The following is a 19,778-nucleotide window of genomic DNA, read 5'->3' as shown; positions in this document are numbered from 1 at the left end:
TTAAACATTGGAAGGAAAGAAACCATAACAATATTTGAGGACCATATTTATTGTTTGCTTAAATAAAAATAAATTACTTATGGAAATGTATATATTAAAATTAAACATATATTGCATAGTGAAGTTGATAAGCATTAATGAGGATTACATTACAAACCGTTGATTAAGATTGTAATTTAGACGAGCTGGTCGAGTTGATGATTAACTAAAGTCTAACCTGAATTAAGAAATAATTAACTCAAGTTCAATCCAACTAAACTCTAACTCAAGGTACTCAACCCAAGCTCAATTCAATCTCAGATTTTTAAGTTCTAGTTGTTCAAGTTAAATTCGGATTGCAAGTTGATCGAGTTGACTCCAAGTTGGTTGGGTTACATAATTCAAAATTCATCTATAATATTTTTAAATTTTTTTAATGTATTTATATAAAAATTAAAATAGTAAATAAGACAAAATTTCAAGATACTAATAAAAGAATAAATATAAATTTATATATTTTTCTAGAAAATAAAAAATATATGATATAATATAATTTAATATTTTATTTTAAAAATAGAAAAAGAAAATTATTTTTATTATATAGGATAATATGTATTATAAATATTATAAAAACATTAAATGAAGTTCGGGTTTGGCCTGGGTTATTTAAATCTAAGTTTAAACTCAATTCAAATTGAGTTTGAGTTGAAAAAACTTAACAGTAAGCGAAATTGAAAATTATTATTCATATTTGTCCAACACATCATATTGGATTTGAGTTGGATCAGATCAACCGATCCAAGTTACACATCTACCATTGATTAAAATAAGATTGCAAATTCTTATTATTTAACTATAAAGATAACATAAAGGCCGTTTGCAATTATTTATCAATTATAATTCATAAAACTAAATTCATTTTATTTGAGTTTTTATTTTTATTGTTTCAATGTTTTATTACATCTTCTTGTTGTGTTTAAAGCTTCTATTTACATTGGAATTCTAATTTTACAAGAATTCACGCGCTTGAGCTTTCAGAATGAAATATGGGAATTCAAAATTTTCAACAACAATATTGACAGGTTAAAAGCATTGAAAGAGAAACCTAGCTCCTATGTTTGGTTTCCATGAAAATAAAGCAATTATATCTCATTTTTTGCTTTCAAAAAATGAAAAAAGCCCTTTGCAAGTGAATTTTTAGTGAAGTGGCATTGCTTTGTATGAGATGAAAATTTTACAATTCAAAAATCATAGGCATGTTTCGCAAGTGTTTTAAAAAATAGTTTATGAGAATAGCTTTTAAAAACCCTTCAATGTTTTGTTTTACAAAATCAAAAGTATGTTTCAAATATGAAATATTTTTAATATATTTTTTATGTTTTTATTTAAAAACAATTTTTATATATGGTTTTTTATTTTTAATCATTTCTCATATTTGTATAATTATTCTTTATACCAACCTAAAAAAAATTTAAAACAATTAAAACATATTTTTTAAATATATCATATATTTTTGTTTTTTTAAAAAAAAATTATTTTATATTTTTAAAAATTAATTTTGTTCTTCAAAAAATAAATATGAAGACACTATCAGAACATCACTTTACTTATTTTAATCTAAAATCAAATTAGTCGGGAATAAGTTTTTCGTAGTATATATTATACTATATTTATATTCCTAAAAAATTTAGGTCTTACTTAATCACCATTTTTCAAAACAATATTCTATTTTTCAAAATAAAAATATAGAAAAAGCTTTTAACAATCAAAAACCACAAAAATAGTTTTTTTGATCTTAAAAATAGAAATATGATGTTTTGAAACAATATTTTTTTTTAATTATTTTTACTTATTTTTTAAGATTATTTTTCAAAAAAATTATATAAATATCAAGAAAAATTTAAAATAAAATACTCCATATAAAAGATATTTATATTTATAAAGATACAATACATGCCAAAAATATTTTACTTTTCAGAATAATTAATTTTCTTTTTGGGACAAAGCGAGAGGTTTCTTGATTGCAACGTGGGCATTGCAGAAGAGCAGTAATTTTCTTGTCCGAATCCAAGAAACCGAACCCATTAAGCCCCCTGAAACTTCTAACGACCTTTGAATTGATCAAAGCATCTCACTTCCATGGACAAACCCCCCGGGTCACCGGCCTCATTTTTCTACGACAGTTGGGTGACACATGTTAAAACTCATTCAACCGAGTGATTGGTTTCTGACAACTATAAATATTAATCTCCACAATGATGATCGGATCATCGATCTGAATCGCCCAAGTTGAGTTTCTAAGCCTCAGTTTCCACCTTCAAGAAAACAAAGATGAGCCAATCTGACAAGACGAGTTTCCAAGCCGGTGAGGTCAAGGGCGAAGCGAAGGTGATGATGATGACTGATGCCCTTATAGCTGCTTACCTTTTATCTGTTTTTCTTTCATGCCCATGTAGGGGTGATGGTGACAAATCTTCTTCTGGTTCGTTTCAGGAAAAGGGGAATCAGATGATGGATAAGGTTAGCAATGCTGCCCAGTCCACCAAGGAAACATGCCAGGAGGTTCAAGTTTTCTTTAATTTCTTGCTTTCTTTCCCCTTCCATGAACGCCATTAATGCCAACATGACACTTCATTTACCATCCGTTCATATTCTTAGACAATCTTGAGAGTAGGCTTACAACTTGGACCGGTTGATCAGATTGATGAGTAACCCAAACCTAACATAAATTAAGAAACGATCAACCACCTAACAGAAGTTCAATTCAAATATTGAAAATAATTATCCAAACTCATATAAATATCAAACTGAATTCCGGTTGGGTCGAATCGATCCGGCCAAGTTGTTCCCGTACCTCTCTGGTGAGGATTTTCATTTTTCTTTCTTTTTCAAGTTATTAGTGTTCACATATGGTATTCTCCTGCATGCATGCTGCAGGCTGGTCAGCAAATTAAAGCCATGGCACAAGGGGCTGCTGATGCTGTCAAGAATGCTACTGGCATGAACAAGTGAAGGCAAAATATGGCTGCCACCCTCTCTCTCTCTGTCCTCTCTCTCTCCAGTACTGTCCCACAGACGTTTTCATTTTGTATTTGTTTTGTGTGTTTTCAGATTCTCCTGTTGGAGAGCATCTTGTTTGGTTTAAATTCTTTGAAGTAGTTAAGAAGAGAGCTCCCTCTCTCCCATGGGGCTCTCACCTTAGTTGACAATTGAATTCATAATATGCTTTGAGAGGACCACCATATGTGTTCTTAAATATTCTCTAGCTATTTCCATTTTCAACTTCACTGTCCATACTCTATACTTTCACTTGCTTTCATACTTTTACAAATTTATATCCATTTTCAGAATTTGGTACATGGGCCTAAGTAGAGCTCAAATAGGGTGACTGATTGGATTTTATTTCATAAAAATATAAAAATTTATTAGTATTTTAATAAGATAAACTATTTATAAAAGTGAGTAGTTTTTTCCTTTAATTTAAACTCAATGAATAAATGTAAAAAAAATATGTATATATTTTATGGAGATGTAATAGAAATACATTTATTTTTTCAAGCAAATAAATTTATTTTTGAAGAATAAATTTATAAAAAATATAATTTGGTAAGATATAAATTTAAATTGATAAAAGGGGAATCACATAATGAGTTGAAATGTATATTATAAAGTTATTCATATATTGAATTACAAAACTGTAATTCTCAATATGATTAAATTATCCGTCCCCACGAGTTTTTATTTTGGGTCATTAGATACTGTTTATTTTAACCTTTTATGTAAAACTTTAAATGAGTCTAATTTTTTGATACAAATATAAAGTCTAGCTTCATCGTGTTTCCTAAAATTATAGGGTTTGCTAGATAAATATATACCACTTCTTTCTAGGGTGAGATAGATAAAGTCTTATACCCAAAGTTAAGGATTGACTTTAATACTATTTGTTGTGACTTGCTCCTCTTCCGTGTAAATGCCATCTATTTGCACTCAATAGACCCTTGTGATTTTAAAACACATTTACTCAACAAAAAAAAAACTTATTACATATATAATACTATGAACTTCTTCTTCTAAATGATATGTGATTTCACAACTCTGTGATGTTTCAAGCTAAAGGCCAAGGACTCCAGATCATGTCACATATTGAGTTCAAGAATCGTAACACATGCATGATCCTAGCTAAAAAAAAAAAAAACCATGCTATGACAAGTTATACTAAACAATAATAAAAACATAAACATAAACATAATTGTTAGGAAAATTGAGCTAATTCAATCTAAGGTAATCACCTTACAAAGAAGGTGAATAAGGCGATGATCTATTTTTACAAATTTAAATTATGTGAATGCAATAGACAATTATATGCAAATATATATATATATATATATATATATATATATATATATATATATATATATATATATATATATATATATATATATATATATAAAATAATGTGAAAACAATTGCATATAAAGTAAAAGAGTAGGGAAAAGAGAATGTAAACACAAGATTTTTATAACGGTTTGACGTAACTCAGCTTATGTCACTCTCCTTTAATTTCAATCCCCAGTTTGAGGTTCCACTAATTCAATTCAAACCAATTCTTTCAAGCAATACAATTAGACTATGGTTATAATCCACCCTTTTAGACTTTTGGTTCCAAACACCCTTTACAATCTTTAAAAGATACCTCACTCTTGAACAACTCCTCAAGTGTTGCCTCACACTTGAGAAATCCTTAAGTGATACCTCACACTTAGATTTTTCCTCTCAAAGATTTACAAATAAAGATAAAAAATAATCTCACAAAATCATAATACAAAATTTAGGCTCAAATGATACAAAATAAATTAAGATTGAATGATGCACTAATGATATACAAATTTTAGAATAATGGTGCACTAAAAAACACTCTCCCAAAGCTCAAATATATTCAAAAAAGATTTAGGAAGATTAAACTCTTGAAACAATGAAGATTGAAACCTTTTTTTATAATGGAAAAATGTCAAACTAGTCGTTAGGGGTTCATTCGATTAAACTCTAGTTCGACCAATTCACTAACTGTTAGCATTTAATGCATGATAAGTGACTATTGAACCTCAACTGCCCCTTAACCAACCCTCAATCGATCCTTAACCAATTGAGGTCCAACCTTGACTAATCAAACAAGTGTTTTAGAATATAGAGAAGGTTTTTACACTTCTCAATCGATTGAGTTGAATATGTCAACTGGTTCCTCATTTGGTTCAATTGGTTGAGTCGTTTTTAGCTCAACAACCATATTTTTTTAACTTAAAATCTTTTAATCAAATTTGGAAAGCATTTAATACAAGGTTTTGTTAAATACATATATAAAATCATCTAATTTTAAAATATTTTAAACAAAATAATTCTTAGATGATTTGGTGCATAAGTAAAATAATGTAATACATGAAAAACTTAGGGCACCAATAACCTTACAAAGAGATCCTATAAATCTTAGGTCTTGAAAAACACTTTTCTTTGAGGTCTTCTTCTTCTTATTAATCTCCATTTGGCTTGATTTTGTTTTGTGGTTGTCACTTTGGAAATGTACTTATCTAATTATACTTGAAATATAATCATTAGTTTCAAACCTTGTTTTGTTATCATCAAAACGATATTAAGCAAACCTTGGTTTCACAATAATTAAAAAATGTATTAAATTTTCAATCAAAAACTAATGAAAATAAATAATTAGTCTCTCAACAATAAATTTAATAATTATAAAAATACATTAAATAATAATTCTAGAAATCCTAATCAAGTGGAGTCCTTCTAAGTCATCAATCCTAAAAGTTGACCTAACAAAAACACCCCTACTATTTTGATCACTCATTATTGATATAATTGAGACCTAAATAGTGAGATCAAAAGAAAAGGTTGAGCTCAATAAGGAGAAATAGGACAATAAGAAGAATCAAACACATTGTAGAATGAAACCTTAAGAGGTATCACACTTTTAAAGAAATTACTTAAAAATTAAACTTAATTAGTTTAATAATGAATTTCATTTTCTTTTGGAAAACTCCCCATTATTAAATGGTATCAATTTATTTTTCAATTCAATTAAAAAATAAAGACAATATAACACACTTTCTATAATAATTTTTTATACATATACATACATATATACATATATATATATATATATATATATATATATATATATATATATATATATATATATAAAATACATATAAAATACAAAGATAAACATTTTACTCTACTCTGGTACATTGATAATTGTCCAATTATTTGTACTTAACATTGTGCCTGAATAGTTAGACTTACACTAGGTGATTAGCCTTGATTATTCCTCTTACTAGTGGGTAGACCAATTTCCAATCAATGGTATATCTAAGATTCATAACTCACTTACAAAATGGGATTGCATTGTATCACTATTCTACCAAGGATAATGAAGATCAATAACTTATCCTTTATTAATAGTGACCTTGAGACAATTTCTTTATATTTTTATTCAATTCTCTCTATTTCCAAGACATGAAGATATAAACAAATTCTAAAGATAATATTAGATGATTCAAAGCTATTCATTTTACATAATCCTAAAAGATGAATTTGAAATATTAAATCAATAGGCTAAACACTTAGCTTAAGCTACTTAAGTCAATTTGAAGATTTTCCTCTAAACCATAAGCTCTAATAATTTTTGTATAGAAGATTGAAATATAATAAAATATATATACATAGGGTTTCTACTATGGAGGAAAAAGACCATTCTATTATTTGTATTTATTCACTTATTTCTTTAATTCAATTAAGTTTTAACCCATGAGTCTGATACTTATCCAAAACTAATTTTATAGGCGATAATTTATAAAAAGTTGAGTAAAAGGTTAATTAATGTACATTAAATGTTAGTTGTTTTGGGTCACTATGAGTGGTCCTAACTCATAGGTCAATGATGACAATGATAGTCGTACTATCTCCTCCATGGTCCATGTGTCTTTGGAAGGTAAGAAGTTTTGGGTCACTATGAATGGTTTTTTAAGCTTTTATTCACAATCTTTTTAATAGACATCTCGCTCTTGAAACAAAAATTTCAAGTGATATCTCACACTTGTCAACACCTTTAGTGATATCTCACACTTAGCAAATTCAAGTAATAATCCACATATGACAAACTTAAGTGATATCTCATACTTAGCAAACTCTCAAAGGTATACAAAGAGATAGATGAACAATAACATCCTAGTTACAAGTGTTAGCACAAGAAATAAAATTTAAACTAGGATCAATAAGGTGTATGAAAATGAAATGCAAGTTTTGGCTTGAGGTATATTCAAATGTTTTCCCAAGGCCCAATACATGATTGAACAATAGTTTACAACAATTCCTTCTCCAATCAATGAAGTTATGAGCCTTTATATAGGAATTGGGAGGTCAAACTAGCTATTAGATATAACTACTCGTTGCTCTAATTTACCCCCACCCCACCCCCTATGTTGACCTTCTAGCTTGTCATTATGCATTAAATGTAGAGTTGCATGTGACATTGCAGAGTAACTTGCTCCATTGGTCTACATACTAGTAGACCACTAGGTTATTCGGGAAGGTATCCCCAACTTATTGCCAATTCAAATCACATTAGATGTACTTCACCAGGGCGTAACTAGTTAACCTCTCAATTGAACCTTAGGTCGTCCATTCAAGTTTTTTACTTTCTTTTTTAACTCTTTTCCAATTTTATAATATTTATGCTTAAAGCTCTTGGATTCCATACATTTTTTAAGACCCTTTTGAGTTAAAATGACATTAATAAGGTCTCGATTTTCAAAATATTTTTGAAGTAGATTCTTTTGAAAAAAAAAAATCAAGAGAGGTTAATTAGGGTCTATTCTAAGTAAGTTTAGGAGTGCTTAGGTAAATGAAATGCATTCTTGACTTAGTGTACCCAAAATTTTACATACAAATAACCTAAAGATAGTCTTGATAAATGAACCTTTCTTAGTGAACTTTCATAATGAACCTTTTTCACTTTCCATTAAGAGATATTTTACCTTTGAACACTATTTTCTTAGTTTACAATAGAAATCTAAAGAAAAACACTTCCTAGTTTGCAAATTTTCGCTCAAGAAATACAAGGTAAACTAAGATTGAAGGATGATGCACTAAATAAGCAAGTTGGAGATCAACATGGACTCAAAACACTTGGAAAAAATATTTTGGATTGATGAATAGTAGTTTTAGAGAGCACTCTTAGCAATAAATATAAGTTTTAGCAATTATATAAAAGATGGAAGTTTAAACTAGTCGTTAAGCATAAATAGGTTTGATTGATTAACCAACTGGTTGAACCAATTTGCTAGTCGTTAGGCAGTAGAACAATCACAAGCTCTTACGCTATTTCCATCCTATGAAATATCATGGTACATTTCTTGAGAACACTAGTTGTCACATACTTTAATCAATAGTAACACAATCTATAGGGAACATATAACCACCTTAGGATCTCATTTATAAGGTAAAGTTATTGAAGACCTTAACATTAACTCAATATTCTCCCAAAATTGAGAGCCTATGTAATATAGTAACTTGGTGAAGTTAGAGCTACCTGATAGCCAATGTCAAAACTTGTCATAGGTCTTATATGATATGTAACAATACACACTAGTGTCCTTACCATGAGAAAACCACGATGATGACTAAGACAAGCCATCTCTCTAATTGGGAGGTAATGCACTACAACCTTCGATAGATTGCTTAAGTTTATGAATTAGTTATGAACTACTCAACAACTTATAAAGAACTTATAACTTAAATATTTCGTGCAAATTATAATGCACCTAAGTATAACACAAGTGATGTAGGTCTAAATACTAAGATAAGTAATAATAAAATCATTGATAGAAAAGTGGAAATTGAAATCATAATATAAATATGTTGATGAAATCTTATTTTGTTACATTATGTCATGTATTTTAAGGGTCTTATCCTTACAAGTAGAGCATGTGGAGGTTATGAAGTTAAAGCTACTAATGTCTTAGATGATGCGTTTGTTTATGTTGTTTCTAACCCATCATATTATGTAAAGACTCTTCATGTTGTTGAGAATAAGAGTTACTATAGGCTCTCAAGATATACTTTATAAGAAGAGGGTATTTGTCACACCCCGGGTTTTAGACTTAACAATTGATACTCAAATACAACATAAGTGCTTTAAAAAATTTGGGGATACAAAAATTTAAATGCTAAGTTCCTACTTGATTTTGTGTAAAGAGATAGTATGGAAACCTTTTATAAAGAAGTTTACATCCTGTATTAAACTTTGTAACTATTAGTTAACAAAATATGATATGTTTTACAAAAGAACTTGTACAACATTACTTTACATATATCAAAATCCCATGGTTCACTACGGGTAGCCCATACTACAAGTGTACATGACAAATATACATTACATCATTTCTTCAAAAAGATTTAGTATTTGTATGATACAAAGGCAAAACCTCAAAATACTTTCAATGCGAGCAAACAACATCCAATCAACAGAAAAGCAATGCTTAAGCATTATTTCTAGCATAGGTCTTCTTACCTGCATCTAAAGGTGGAAGAGATAGGGTGAATTCACATCTCAATAGGAAAGTTTATATCCATTCTAAGTATATCCTTAAAAACCTTGAAATTAAACGTATAGTAGCATGCATGATAAACATTTTATAACTATTAACAAATATGCAATAATGTCAAACATGTATGCATGTGTTTATTGGTTTCATCTCTGTTTTTCCTCATCCTTTCTTTCACAACTGATAAACTGCTAACCCTTACTAATGTACACATCAGATATCAATGCTCCACAAATACTAATTGTTTTGATTTTCCTAAAGTCTAACCCTTAACAAGTCCCAAGTGTCCAAATAACCTAATTAATCACATGTTTTTTAATTTTTTTTTCAATCAAACCAAATTAAACAAAGATGTATGTTGATCTTTCTATCGATAAAATACTTAAGTTAAAACACTTTAAACCTTAATTAATTTTGATTTATAACTAAGACATGTTTATAACTAAGATATGTTTATAACTAATTACATTCAACTTTTACACAAACTTTACCATTAATTTGTTTCAAAATATCATTAGAAACCTCAATATACTAAAATTATTAAATTAATCTACTTCCTTACCTCAAATCTTCACTTTCTCTCTTTAGATTCTCTCTCTAACCCAGATTGCTGGAAAGACAAGGCGCTAAAATGAGGTTGCCGACCCTTACAAAGGGTCACCAAGCAGCCAAGCAAGAGGTGACAAGCCATAAGGTTGCTACTAATCTCAATTTTTCCATAATTGTTGTTTAGTCCTTCAAGTTATCCAATATTAAACCTATAACTGCCCAGTAGTCTTTTAGGTTTTCAACTTTTCATAACTCTAATAAGCCCCTAAGAACCTAATAAGCATGCTTAAGTTATTAACTAATCCCGTTTAACCTTAATCAAAGTTTAATTCATAATTAAACAAGATTAGTATTAAACTAGTTTTAACATCTAAGTAAGCATGTTTAAAGTTAAGTACTAAGATAGTCATTATTGCCTATTTAATTCATTAGTACTAGGTATTACATCATTGACATGTGATACCTTTTATTTTAGGTATAATGATCGAGGGTTTTTTAATTTAAAAGTGTTTTTGTTTTATTTAAAAACATAAGCTTCATTATTTTAATGTGCATACCCACTTTTTTTTTTTGGTTAACACAACTAGTGTTTTATTAGTTTTTTTTTTTTTGTTAAATACTAGATAGATGAAATTATAGTTTTTCGTTAAATATAGGATATATGTTATTATATAGATAATATAATTATTAAAGCAAGTTGATTATAAATAATTTGATTTTAAATTGAGACTACTTATTTGACAGTTAAAAAAGATTGATATCATAAAGCAATTGATGGTTGATTTTCCATTGTAAATTAAGGTTCATTGTGTAAAAGTGGAACAAATATATAGATAAAATTGAACAAATTCTATAAGTATACTTATTTACATAATCACAAAGCATAGGAATTAGAATTAGAGTCTATTTTTTGAAAAGACTATTTTAACATTTGGCCTAAACCATTCTTTGAAATATAATATCTAATATAATTTTTTTTTTTTCAAAAAGTGATGCTACAAAATCGCATAAACATGTCATTCTTATCTTATAGTTGCACACTAGATATTCCTAATCGAGGCGTACCTAAAGAAATATGTTGTTGACTTCTCTAATATCCTATGTTGACTTTTATTTATCAATTTGGAATCTGTTAATTGATCGGAGACTTAGGTAGTGCTTGTTTTTTTCTTATTTAAATTAAAATAGGACTTAATATAATATAATAATATTGAATATTAAGTATTAAGTTGTTTGTTTTTTCTTATTTTATTTTTATTAAGCATTAAGTATTAATATGTTAAGGATCATATTGAGATTATGTTTTGGTTATTTCAATAAGTTATTTTTAGCATTCTATAAAAAGTTAAATATTTTATTTTTTATAAGTTGATTTTTTTTTAAAAGAAGTAATAAATAAAATATTAAAACAAATAATCTATAGACTAAAAACAAATTAAATTAAAAAAACAAACACCACCTTAATTCTTATAAATAAATGTGGGTTATCACAAAAATTCTATATCCACGAGATCAATTTAGATATACTTTACCCTTTGTTATTTATGTAGTGTTTGTTTGGATAAATTTTTTAATTTTTATTTGTAAAATCAGAAACTTCTGTATGAAGATAGAACATCTTATAATATATATATATATATTTTTTTTTTTTTTCCCTCTTACATTTTACAAAATCGAGGTAATGATATTTTTTTTTGGTAACTTAATTTTTTAAAATAGTTTTCAAGCTATTACATTTTTCAAGTAAGTTTATAAATTTTTTATATTTTATATAAAAATTATTATTATTTTTTTTAATTAAAAACACACCACAAAACACAAAACATGAAATTTATCCAAACACAGCCTTTTTTTTTGTTTAATTTTTTTTTCTTACTTTCCATATGGTTTGAGATAAAGCCTCTTAATATTGTAAGAGCAACCAAACTAGCCTTAAAGGGCGGCTCGAACCGGTGCCTTCACCTTCAGACTTAAGGCTCTTCTAAAACCCTAGATATCGCAGAGCCTCCAAACACACTGGGAAAGATGAGAAATCAATGGCGCTTGCTTCTACTCCGCACCCACTCTCGCTCGCCGCTCTCCATTTCCCACATTTTCTCGCATTTTCCGGTAAAATCTGATCACTCTTCCCAAACACTCCGTTTCTTTTCTTCATTTCTCCAGGGACACTCTCATCACTGCGTGATTGATTCCACTGAGTTAAGAAATTTTAGTGTCCCTAGGTCTCGGAGCTTCTCTTCTGAGCTGGCCCTCGAAGACAAGGGTCTGGATCACGTTGTTTTCACTGATATTTTCTCTAAACCGAAAGGTTTTGATGAGATTAAGAACGAAGTGGAGTCTAGTGATATTGTGGTCAGCCACGAGTTGGTGTTGAAGGTATTGGAAAATCTGGAATCGAATCCTGAAGTGGCGAGGAGGGTTTTTGATTGGGTTCTGAGGGCTGAGAGTGAGAGACTGAGCTCCAAGTCGTATAATTTGATGTTGGGTATTTTGGGTAGTAACGGGTTTGTGCGTGAGTTCTGGGATTTGGTTGAGGTTATGAACAAGAGAGGGTATGGAGTGTCCAAGGCAGCTTATGTGAAAGCATTGGAAAAATTTGAAAAAGAGGCGTTGGAGAGTGATCTGGAAAAGTTGAGAGGGCTGTTTGCATCGGGATCTGTAGATAATTCCATACAGAAGATTTGCTCAAGGGTTAGTAAGATAATTAGAAGTGAGGTGTGGGGGGACAATGTTGAAGGGCAATTGCACAATTTAAAAGTTACATTTTCAGGTGACTTGGTTGCCATGGTGTTGGAGAATCTTGGACTGGAGCCAATGAAAGCATTGATATTTTTTCGCTGGGTTGAGGAGAGTGACTTGATCAAGCATGATAAGCAGACTTATAATGCTATGCTGAGGGTTTTGGGTAGAGAGGATTGCATTGAGAGGTTCTGGAAGGTTGCTGATGAAATGAGGAATGCTGGATATGAAATGGAGGTGGCAACATATGTTAAAGTTGTAGGGAGGTTTTACAAGCGGAAAATGATAAAGGAAGTGGTGGATTTATATGAATTTGCAATGAGTGGTGCAAACAAGCCTTCTATGTATGATTGTACCTTTCTTTTACGGAAAATAGTTGTGAGTAAGGTTTTAGACATTAGTTTGTTTTCAAGAGTTGTGAGGACTTATACAGAGGGTGGGAATATATTGACAAAATCTATGCTTGATGCAGTTCTCAAATCTTTAACCAGTGTTGGTAGATTTGGGGAGTGCAATAAGCTCTTGAAAGCAATGGAAGAAGGTGGGTATGTAGTTGGTAGTGGCATGCAGAATAAAATTGCCTTTGGGCTTAGCAGTGCTCGGAAAACAGATGAAGCTAATGAGTTTATGAATAATATGGAGGATTCGGATTGTCGTCCAAATTACAGAACATGGTCCTCTTTAATTGAAGGATACTGTGTAGCAGGGGATCTTGATAAAGCTTCTGATTGTTTCCAAAAAATGGTTGAAAAGGAGGGGGTTTCTTATGCTGGTTATGCTTTTGAAGTGTTGGTAAATGCATATTGCTGTAAAGGCAGATCTGTAGATGCATGTGGACTTCTTTGTGATCTTGCCAGTAAAGAGAAGTTTAAACCTTGGCATAGTACGTATAAACTGTTGATAAGCAAGTTGTTGGTCCAGGGGGGATTTCAAGCAGCTTTGAATCTTTTGGGTTTGATGAAAGATCATGAGTTCCCACCTTTCTTAGACCCATTCATCGAGTATGTTTCAAGAACTGGAACTGGTGATGATGCTATTACTTTCCTGAGAGCCATGACTGTGAAGAGGTTTCCATCTACATCCGTGTTCCTCCGTACGTTTGAGGCATTTTTCAAGGCTGGAAGGCACAATGAAGCACAAGATTTCCTTTCCAAATGCCCAGGCTACATCCGTAACCATGCTGATGTTCTGAATCTCTTTTATACCATGAAATCTGGAGAAGCTGCCATGGCTGCTTAGGTTTCAGTGGAGTGAATCTCTTATTGTATTTTGTTAGATTGAAGTAGTTTGGCATTTCTTCAAAATTTTCGGTATAAAAATTTTCAGTGCTCCCCATTTTAAATTTGTTGACTGCTGGAGCATGAGTAGCTTTATTTTTTGTCCAATAAAATCCAGGGTATTACATAGTACATCTGAATACGACTTCTCTCAAGTTATTTGTGGAGCACATCTGTTGACAGGGATTCAAGTAAACATTATTTGCATATTTACTCTCTGGAAACAGTTACTGTTTTTAGACTCATTTATGTTATTCTGGCATGAAATTTTTGTTATTGCAGTTTGATTTTTAATTTTAGATTCAAGCAACTGAAGCTTCAAAGTGCTTGTTTAAGGTAGTAGCTTGCCTGGTATCTGAACTAGAGATTTTAATGGACTTCTCAACTTATGACTTTCATTAGGGCATCTCTCCCTCCCTCTCTCTCTCTCTCTCTCTTTCTTTTTTTCTCATCTGATACTCCTTTATGTGTGGGTTTAGGAATCTGGGGGACCATGATCAAATTATTTCTTCAGCCAGTTTTTTCTTCTAATTGTTTTTCATCGTTGACCAGTTGAGTACTCTGTAAACCAACTATTATGTTCCATAACTTTGTAGCTTGAATGATTGAATTCGTGAGGGTCTGTTAGAATCAAATTGTTGGAAAAATGAATTCTTGTGGCAACTGTAGTTTGTATTTAGTGGTGGTTATGAGGGTTTTTAAATGCCTGTTGTGTTTTCAAGTATGTGATCTTCTAGAGGATGAGAGATCCATCTTGAAAGTTGCAAGAGAAGAACATACTGCAAAAGGTTATATTGCTAAGCACCATAGTATTATTATTGTTTTTGTTGTTGTGATGATTGCTATTATTTGTCACTAAGCACCATCTGATTGTCCCTTTGACTATTCTAAAAGGAATCCATTTGTGATATTTATTATATTTTTGAAATGCTAATAGCCTTTTATCCTCTGGTATGTTCACGTTCTCCTACTAGGCACATGGTTTTGGTGTTGGAGCTAGATAGCAGTATGGTTTGCTGTATTTTCCATTGCTTTGCTATATTGTTATCAGTTGGTTTTACGTATTAGACTCGTAATATGGATCCATTTATTCTTGGACATTGATTTGTTGGATCAGCTCAACTCAACAAAGCCTTGATCCCCACAACTTGGTTTAGCTACATGATCTTTAGCCATAGAATTGCACTAAAGCTTAAGAAGGACCACAATTCAACAACATTTTTTTTCTTTTTTTTGATAGGTAAAGCACAATTCAAGTACACATGTACTGTACAAGAGAACTCCAAAGGGAAAAGAGAAATAAAAGGTAAAGGAGGAAAGAACACAAACAAGAAAACAGCACAGCAGTCCTCCCTGAGCTCTATAGGTTACCCTCTCACTCATCTTGTCAAAAAAAAAAATAAAAAAAAAAAAATCCAAATGAACTGCTAGGATATGAAGTAGAAGAGAACATCTGTGAAGAAGGGTGTGCAAGTCTGTCTCTTTGAGCTTCCTCCCTGGAACGTCAACATCCTTATCTATTCTGCTTTTGCTACAAACTCTTGAGTCGCACATTCCTTCTCTTGCTCCCCACAAACTTAACATGCCACATTAGCCAATAATTGCTTCATTGTCTTTGGGAAATAAATACTCATTGAATGCTAAAATGGAGAGAAACAAAAACCATGTCTTCCGTGCCATTGGAAAATAAATCAAAAGTTGGTCCATACTCTTCCCATTTTTCTTGCAGATTCACCCCAACATGGGATGATTGTTCCTCTTCCAAGTGCTAAATGGCTAATAGTACAGATTTTAGCCCCAGTTGCCGAAAGAGTGCCACATTCCAAGGAACTTTGGCTGGACTCTTCCCATGACCAACTCCTTTGGTGATGGACTTGACTGAGAATTTTTTGTATAATATCATCACTACTCAAACATGCCTTCAAGCAAAAAACCTGTGAAACTGTCTATTAATTTCAACCTCATGTATATCACGCCAGAAGGATAACTTCTGACATTTTACTCAGTACTCACAATGAATTGACAATGAGCACTAAACCAAACACGACTCCTCTTGTTACCCTTTCACAACCCCACCTAATCACCCTGTCACCACCTTATAAAGGCAGCGTCCTTCATTTACCCCCTACTCAGTTTCTTTTAGTTACTTTCCTTTCCAATAGCAAAATTCTATAACCCTTCATCCAAAGGCCTTGTGTATTAGAAAAAAGGGGAAAGGAAATCTGTGAGTCCTTATTCTCTGCCTTTCCAAATAAACCTGTGAAACTTTAGAGATTTATTTTTAATATCATTTACTTATTTATTTGGAAGCTCCATTATTTGTTTTTTGGAAGTTTATTGCTTGACTGAGTCCTTAGTCATTTGTTTAGTGGTTACATTTGTTTAGTGGTTACAAGAAAGTAACTTTTTCTTTGCCTAGTTTATAGGAGTTGAGGTTAATGTCTTAGTGTGGTAGACTTAGTTGTTTTCTGTTCTACATGTACTGCCTATTTATTTTTTTTGACAGGCAAACACACAAAAAGCATATATTAGAAAAGGACACCTTGAGGCTGACTCAAAAGCATACAAGGAGTATACAAGAGGCGCCAAAGGGCACAAAAAGAAGAGGAAATACAAAACCAGCCCTCAACTAACACCTAGCCAATAAAAAAAATTGAGTGAAGGGAGAGAACCATCATTTACAACCGACTTAGTCCACAACCAAAGGTTACATACAAAAGAATTTTTCAACTTATGAATCGAAAGCTCCTCATTATCAAAAGCAATCCTATTTTTTTCCTTCCAAACCGCCTAAAAAATACATAAAGGGGCTGCCTTCCACACCTTTCTGCGCTTATTGTCCAAGTTAAAGCCACACCAACCACTAAGGGTATCTCTAATCGAAAAAGGAAGGACCCAAATAACACCAAAAAGAGCAAACAATAACTCCCATAACACTCTTGCCCTAGAGCACTGAATAAGAATATGATCAATTGACTCTTCTTCCTCACAGCAAAGGAAGCATCTGTTAGCTAGAAACCGACCCCTCTTTTTGAGTTGATCCAAAGTTAGCACCTTACCCCAAGAAGCTTCCCAAGCAAAGAAATACACTTTAGTAGGCACACAAGGATTCCAAATAATGTTGATAGGGAACTGAACAACTCTTCTTGAAACTAGAGTACTATAAAGAGATTTAATTGAGAAAATCCCATCCTTAGTCTCTTTCCACAACATTCTATCTTCCATAAGAGGATTAAGCCTCTTACCCCGGATTGTCAAAAGTAATCTCTCCACCTCATCCACCTCACAGTCATTAAAGGGCCTAGAGAAGCTAGGCCTCCAAACCCCTTCTTCTCCCAAATGATCCCACAACTCCTCTAACCAAGCCTCTTTTTATGATGCAAAGGCATACAAAGAGGGGAAGGAATTACAAAGAGTGAAATTCCCACACCAGTTATCTTTCCAAAATTTCACCCTTCTACCATTCCCCACAGAAAAGACCACTTTGTTTTGCAAAAGAGCGCCTTCCTTCCTTATGTCCTTCCAAAAGCCTACTCCAAAACCCTCCCTAACATCTCTAGTATGCCAACCCCCTTCTTCCTTCCCGAACTTCCTACTAATGACGCACCTCCAAAGAGTTTCCCTTTCATTCGCAAAGCGTCAGTTCCACTTACATAAAAGGGCCCTATTGAGAGTAGACAAACATCTAACTCCCAAACCATCATTCCTTTTATCCAAACACACGGAATCCCATTTTACAAGATGGGGCTTCCTCTCCAAAGCTCCCCCTTCCCACAAAAAAATTCATTTGAATTTTTTCTAGTCTTAAATTAACCACTCTAGGTATTCGTAGTAAAGACATCAAGTATATGAGCATACTTGACAAGGTGCTACGAATTAGAGTAATTCTCCCGCCTTTGGAGATAAATTGCCTTTTCCACATGGCAAGCCTTTTCTGAAATCTCTCTTCCACCCCATCCCAAATGGCCACGGACTTGTGAATCGCCCCAAAGGGATCCCCAAGTAAGAAGTTGGCAGCCTTCTCACTTTACAACCAACCTCAAGAGCCAAAACCTCCACATTCTCTACTCTCCCAACCGGCAAGATTTCGCTCTTATCCAAATTGATTCTCAAACCTGATATGGCTTCAAACCACATCAACAACCAACTTAAATAAGCCATTTGGTCTTGGGATGCATCACAAAAAACGAAAGTATCGTCAACGAACAACAAATGAGATACCAAAGCCCCGTATCCGCTTCTTCCTTTTATCCTGCAGCCTAAAAGAAACCCCCCTCTTACTGCCCTAAGGATGAGCCTACTAAGGGCCTCCATCCCAATCACAAAAAGATAGGGAGAAAGTGGATCCCCCTGATGCAATCCCCTTGAACTGTTGAAGAAACCCGCTGGAGTGCCATTGATTAAAATAGAAAATGTTACTGTGGAAATGCTCCAGGATATCCAACCAGTCCACTTCTCCCCGAAACCCATTCTTTGCAATACCAACAACAAGAAATTCCAGTTTAGGTGATCGTAAGTCTTCTCTATATCCAGCTTGCACAACACCCCACTCTCATTTCTTTTCAGCATTGAGTCTATTGCCTCATTGGCAATTAGGGCAGCATCAAGAATCTGTCTTCCTTCAACGAAAGCATTTTGAGTTGAAGACACCACCTTTCCCACAACCTCTTAAGCCTATTAGCTAACACTTTTGCCAACAGTTTATACAACCCCCCTACCAAACTAATCGGTCTAAAATCTCTAAGGTCCTTTGCACCCGCCTTTTTAGGGATAAGGACCAGGAAAATTGAGTTCAGACTCCTTACGAATCTGCCATACTCGTGGAATTCCTTCAAAAAGCCCATAACCTCTTCTTTCATAAAATCCCAGCTAAACTGCCAAAAGCTAAGAAAGAAACCGTCTGGACCAGGAGCCTTGTCCCTGTTCAGATTTGAGAGAACAGAGAAGACTTCTTCCTCTGTAAAATCCTCCTCCAATCTAGTTGCATCCTCACCATCAATCCTATTAAAATCCAACCCTTCCATAGATGGGTGCCATTCACCAGGATCTGTCAGAAGGTTCTTAAAGGCTCCAACCACCCCCCTTAATTTCCTGCTCCTCTGTTAACTAGGTTCCATTAACCTTTATCTTAGACAAACATTTTTTCCTTCTGTGGGAGTTGGCCATCTTATGAAAGAAACCAGTATTTATGTCACCCTCCCTCAACCACACTTCTCTTGATTTTTGCCTCCAAGAAATCTCCTCCATGAGAGCCCATTTCTCAAAATCCCTCTTTGCTTCCTTTCTAGCTTCCAGCTCCTCCATAGATAGAAGACGCATCTTCTCCTGAGTATCCTAGAAAGTCACTTTGTCCAAGGCCAATCTCTTATTCACTCCTACCTTCCCAAAAACATCCTTGTTCCAAGTTTTTAAGATGACCTTCAGAGCCTTCAATTTCTCTGCAAGAATGAAACTGAAGGAACCACTGAATCTTAAACCTTGCCACCACCCCTTTAGCAAATCCTTAAAACCCTCATCCTTAAGCCACATATTTTCAAACCGGAAGGGGACAGACCCCCTCCTCACCCCTCCCCCATCCAATAGGATGGGAAAATGATCCGACACTGGCCTAGGAAGA

At 32.6% G+C, this 19,778-nt stretch overlaps 2 protein-coding genes across 2 annotated transcripts; both read left to right on the top strand.

Moving 5' to 3' along the window:
• The first annotated feature begins 2,239 nt into the window (after window positions 1–2,239).
• Window positions 2,240–3,221, top strand: LOC117931255 (stress-induced protein KIN2-like). Its single transcript, XM_034852190.1, has 3 exons — window positions 2,240–2,367; window positions 2,473–2,541; window positions 2,917–3,221. Exons 1-3 carry the CDS (start codon window positions 2,311–2,313, stop codon window positions 2,989–2,991), a joined length of 201 nt encoding a protein of 66 aa, XP_034708081.1. The 5' UTR covers window positions 2,240–2,310; the 3' UTR covers window positions 2,992–3,221.
• Window positions 3,222–12,091: 8,870 nt separating this feature from the next.
• LOC117931367 (pentatricopeptide repeat-containing protein At3g02490, mitochondrial-like) lies at window positions 12,092–14,406 on the top strand. Its single transcript, XM_034852336.1, has one exon. It carries the CDS (start codon window positions 12,171–12,173, stop codon window positions 14,121–14,123), a length of 1,953 nt encoding a protein of 650 aa, XP_034708227.1. The 5' UTR covers window positions 12,092–12,170; the 3' UTR covers window positions 14,124–14,406.
• Window positions 14,407–19,778: the final 5,372 nt, after the last annotated feature.

The sequence above is a fragment of the Vitis riparia genome, chromosome 14 (assembly GCF_004353265.1).
Source record: "Vitis riparia cultivar Riparia Gloire de Montpellier isolate 1030 chromosome 14, EGFV_Vit.rip_1.0, whole genome shotgun sequence".
Classification (NCBI taxonomy): domain Eukaryota; kingdom Viridiplantae; phylum Streptophyta; class Magnoliopsida; order Vitales; family Vitaceae; genus Vitis; species Vitis riparia.
The sequence above is the reverse complement of the archived record's forward strand: the minus strand, read 5'-3'. Positions and strand labels throughout refer to the sequence as shown.

Bases quoted from the DNA above. Each gene is read 5' to 3' on its own strand.
- LOC117931255 (XM_034852190.1), top strand. From the start codon at position 2,311: ATGAGCCAATCTGACAAGACGAGTTTCCAAGCCGGTGAGGTCAAGGGC. The intron at 2,368-2,472 runs GTGATGATGATG...GGTTCGTTTCAG, and splicing joins AGGTCAAGGGCGAAGCGAAG to GAAAAGGGGAATCAGATGAT. The intron at 2,542-2,916 runs GTTCAAGTTTTC...TGCATGCTGCAG, and splicing joins CCAAGGAAACATGCCAGGAG to GCTGGTCAGCAAATTAAAGC.
- LOC117931367 (XM_034852336.1), top strand. From the start codon at position 12,171: ATGAGAAATCAATGGCGCTTGCTTCTACTCCGCACCCACTCTCGCTCG.